Source organism: Cottoperca gobio, chromosome 3, assembly GCF_900634415.1.
Source record: "Cottoperca gobio chromosome 3, fCotGob3.1, whole genome shotgun sequence".
Taxonomy (NCBI): Eukaryota; Metazoa; Chordata; class Actinopteri; order Perciformes; family Bovichtidae; genus Cottoperca; species Cottoperca gobio.
In genome coordinates, this window is record NC_041357.1 from 6,897,005 (window position 1) to 6,902,004 (window position 5,000).

The window sequence follows — 5,000 nt, forward strand, 5'->3', positions numbered from 1 at the left end:
TATTCCATTTCTTTGTGTAAAAAAATAATGTTTGAATTCACACTGGCATTTAACAAGGCATTTTGTTTTCATTAAGAAGAATTAGCAATTCAATACAAGCAGCTGAATACAATGATAGCAGATATTGAACTGCTGCAGTGCAGGATAAGTATCAAACCTTGACACCATGATTTTGAATACTAAATGAGTGAATTATGCCTCCATAGTATTGAAAGCTTGCTCAGAAAGTTTTGTTTAATAAGTTTTCAAATTTTAGATTTTCTTGATTAAATCATAATTTGTCTATTTTAGAAAGACATTCAACATATTCACTCTTATGTAATGAAGACATCATTTTGGTATCATATATATATTTATATACCATGAGGCTGTCTTTCACACAGCTATACCTCTAAACACATGTATGTAACATGATGCTCATGTCCTCCTCAGGGTCCGGTGTGTGCACAGCCGTGTTCGTTCGGATCGTTCGGCATTAATTGCTCTCAGGAGTGCACGTGTCGTAACGGAGGCCTGTGTGACCACATCAGCGGTCAGTGTCAGTGCACTGCAGGCTACATCGGAGAGAGGTACAGCGTGAAAGTGTGGCTAACACGATTATATGAAACTTCATTGGACCCCTTTGGGGAAATTAGCTTGTTACTGCTGAAAATATTAATAGAATTCAGCAGGGACAGAGATAAATATGGGCACACAGCATTATTTGTAATAAACAGTAAATACGGAGGGAAAACTAATAGAAACAATAAAGCACGAGAGTCGGTGTTAATGTAAATGTGTTAGTAGGAAACACAGAGGAGTATTAAATATTTATGTATAAAATGCAAAGTTTGACAGCACTTCAGATGTTACCAGCAGGACTGACTGCTTCTTTAAATAATATGGTTACTAATTAGTAATATATGGTATTGACATAAACTGCAGTATCCTAGCATGTTGTGTTCACAGCCTGGAATAACTTTGGTGTCATATTGTGACATTTGCATGAAAATGAACTGCTGCCTCTTCCTCAAGATGCCACGCTTTATTCCCAAAACACATCGACTGTCGTGCAGCCATCATATACAGTAAAACTCCTCCCCTTATTAGCAGGTGGGCCGTAGTAACTACCTGTGTGATGTCATAGTAGAAGGTGTGTGTATGGATGTTATTCACCAAACACTTTGTTTACATTTCCAAACGATACGGCAGGTTCCCACGTCATTGGAGACATAGAAAAAGTGAAATGTCCATACATAAGTAGGCTGAATATGTCTGATTCCAGTATCTTTACACAAAATATACAGTTTATTTAAATGTGACTACTTTTAAATAATAAAGTTATTTGCCGTTGCCCCTTGGAACTGTATTCCTGGCAGTGTGGTTTTACGGCCAATCCCCACTGGATGCATTTTTAGAAGCGCTTTTGACGTCCGTCACTCGCCCTTCGTGTCCTCCACAGATACACTTCCATTCTATTAAATGTATCACTCCACACTTCAAGTCTATTTTCATCCCGTTAAGTGAAGCGTAATCAGCAATGTCTCTTAACTTTAACAAAGCAGTCATTTGAACCCAAACCATGATATCATACAAAGTTCACTAGAATAACACATTTGACACAGATTCACGCCTCCATTCTCAATCCCATAATCCCGTGCAGCTCCGCACTCGGAGGGTAATATGATGTCACAGAAACCTCTTCACCCCCCCTCTCAGACGATGTTCTCAGAGGACATGAAAAATTCAGCCATGCTTGAAAAGGGCATCAGCTTCTAAGAACTACGAGGTGTTTACGTCTTGTGTTTAAAACATGCCTCTCTTATTGGTTTAACACGCTGTAATTATTGTCTCACTTTTACAGTGATGTTAAGAGGACAACTGGAGTGCTGCCTGTAATCATTTGTATTTATAATTCATAACAGTCTGTGCCCTATCTTCAGTCTGGATCTCACTCTTCTGCTGCTTCATGCCTGTCTGAATTGAGAGCCTGCAGGTCCCGTAAGGACAATACATCACACAGAGTAGCACACGCTCACCACAAAAACACCTTACACACAGTACTCGCATTTCCAATATGTACAGTATGTATGTAAGGACCTGTAAGTCTATCTAAGCACAAGGTTGAGTTGGGATGATTACTGTTTCATTACATGACCCTTCCTCTGTGGGAGGTAAATCTTATGGATATAGTTGAAATGAATCTGTTAATGATCTGGGGGTTTTGAGAAGCAATGTCAATCGAAGGCCACATCTTGTTCCAGTCAAGTGGATCCTCTCCATGTCGTGCTTCATCTCTTTAGTCCATACATGTATAATGGACAGAGCTTAAACAAAACTAAACAAACTATTTAAACATGCCCTTGGATCAGCTGGAGAATGAACCGTCACAAAGCTGAGAACAGGCTTTACTACTGAACACTTAGAAATACGTGGTTCTCACAGGACAGACGAAGCTGCAAACATCAGAATCATTTTCATGTAGGTTTCCACCTACAAGGAATCTGCTGTGGTTTAGTTGGTGCATAAGAACAAAAACTCAAAGCACTAAAATAGAGATTAAAGTACTGATCGTCCAAAATAAAAATTAAAAACAATATTTACAAAATATAGACAGTAGAGACAATGTACAATATAAGGACATTTGGCTGGGCATTACGTTAAAGTAACGTGTAGAGGGGGGGAGGGAGAGACAGTGTCAGCTGGGGTCTCTGCAGAGGGGAAGAAACTGTTCTTATGGCGAGAGGTTTTGGTCCAGATGGACCGCAGCCTCCTGCCAGATGGGAGTGACAGGTGACGTGTGATGATCTTACAGAATATGATGCTTTGCTGTAGATTAAACTACACAACAGTATATAAAGGAGTTCAGTACAACCGTAAACATCTACAGCAGTCAAATGAAACATGCACATTAATCTAAAAACATGCAGCCAACATGTTTCCTGTGTTTCTCTCTACTGTAATTAATCAGATAAAGGAAAACTGTCCAAAGAAATGTATTTTAAAAGATTAAATAAACCAAACTAACTTCTAAGTCAGTTCCGGTTTAGCGCAAGACATTTATTCTTACTGTATATTGGAAAAGAGTCATACACCTTAACACAACGCGTCTGCACCTCACTGTGTGTCTTCAAAATGAGAAGTGTAGACACTGTACATCTCAAGTACAGAACATTACTTTATGTTCAGTGTTTTTTCTGCCCTCCCATCACCCAAAGTAGGAGATTTTAACAAAGTGCAATTTGAAATTGTTTTCTTTTTTCTTTCTTCCATCATCTCTATTAGTTGAAAAAGACTTTCTGCACACCCACCTCTCCTCTAGTCAGCTCTGTCTCTCTCCTCCTTCCACTCTCTCCATCTCTCGCTCTCCATCTTTAGTCTCAATTGAGCCAAATTACCTCCATTCATTTAGGCCCCAGACAGGTAAATTAGCCTACATGGAATAATTCCTAGATTGAGTTCTCTTCCATCCCGTCCATGTTCTAATAGAATTAGCCGAGATAAGAGTCCTGAGGAAGTCGGCATGATTTAAACGTGACACAAAACAGAACTCTTCGCTGAGCCAGTTTAATTGAGTGATTTGTCTATTTCTTAATGCTTTCAACTTGCGGACGTGTCGAGAATGAAGCAGAGACGTTAGCCTAAGTTAAGGCTTTAACTTAAACAATTATGCAATACAGTGTGTGTGTTCAGTGCTGCTCATTATAAAGCCCGCTCGGGCTGTTAGCATAATGTTGTAGCCTGTTGACCTTATAACGGTGTGAGTAGAGCACATGTCATCTGTGAGGAGAATGAAGTGCTATCTGCCAGTGTGAGATAATACCACTCAGTTTTTATTGTCAGATAGCAGCAGGAGAGTGATAGATCCTTCTATGAACTATGTTTAAAGATGCAATGTGCAAGATATGCCAGATATGTTGTGTCAAAGACATCTATGTGTTGTGTTGCAGAGATATCTACTGAAGTTAGCATGCTAACTGACTAGCCTCGGCCCGTCTATTCTTGTACTACCACTTGTTCCTCTAGAGGTGATAGTGAGTCACTGTAGCCCAAGATGAGAGGGCGAAGAAGTAGAGCTGCACCGAGGGCTGGTCAGTAATACAGCCATGGTCAGTGGACATTTTGATAGTTCCTTCCAATCCAAAATGGCAGAAACAATTAACGATCGTTTAATCGATTGATAGAAAATTCACCTGTAACCATTTATCAAGCACAAATTGCTTCGTTCTAGCTTCTCTGTCGTGAGGATTTGCTGTTTCTCTTTGTCTTATTTGACAGTAAACTTCTTTGGGTTTTGGACAGTTGATCGGAGAAATATAGAAATTTGTCGCTTTGTGCTTTGGAAACTGTGGCGGCTTCTTTCACCTGTTTACAGACGGACTCATTCATTGCTTAATCGAGACAATAATTAGCACATTAGCTGATATTTAAAATAATTATTAGTTGTAGCACGAGACCCAAGAGCCATAATAGAGCCGGATACTAGTCAACACAATCACACTGAACATATCTTTGGCATGGCCCGACTCTGATCCGAGGTCAGGTCTTTACCGCACATTATAGAGACTGGTCTCTACGAGGAACCAGGTGGGCCTGTGAAGACCTTCATAAACGGACTGTCGCCCCTTTTTTCTCCAAAGTGACCTTTCAAAACACGCACTTTTAATGAATCATTTTATTGGGAATTCAATCAAAGTTACAAATAGTATAAGATTACAAGTCTTTCCCATTTTTTCTCGTGAAATTATTATCCCCAGGGAGCCCACCCACCCGACAACAAAAACAACAAAACACTGTCTCCGTCTATAAAAGTAATTCTGCTAAAATAAGATAAAAACTTAAGACATAATGTCCCTAAACCACAGGGGAATAGATGGAGGCTTTGGAGATTTCCAGTTCTTATTTGAGGTTATATGAAGTAAATCTTTGCAAAAGAAACGAGAAACGCATCCCAACTTAATATGCTATCTTTGAATTTTGATTATTATTTTCTTCCACTAAGCAGAGTTGAATCAAAGAAA

At 39.4% G+C, this 5,000-nt stretch overlaps 1 protein-coding gene across 4 annotated transcripts in view; it reads left to right on the forward strand.

Moving 5' to 3' along the window:
* Window positions 1–5,000, forward strand: part of LOC115006445 (multiple epidermal growth factor-like domains protein 11) — a 125,202-nt gene that overhangs the window by 78,716 nt on the left and 41,486 nt on the right. For all 4 annotated transcript variants that reach the window (XM_029428700.1, XM_029428702.1, XM_029428699.1 and 1 more), the window contains exon 9: window positions 433–569. In XM_029428700.1, the coding sequence (XP_029284560.1) occupies window positions 433–569 (137 nt within the window). The remainder of the gene's footprint in view (window positions 1–432; window positions 570–5,000) is intronic.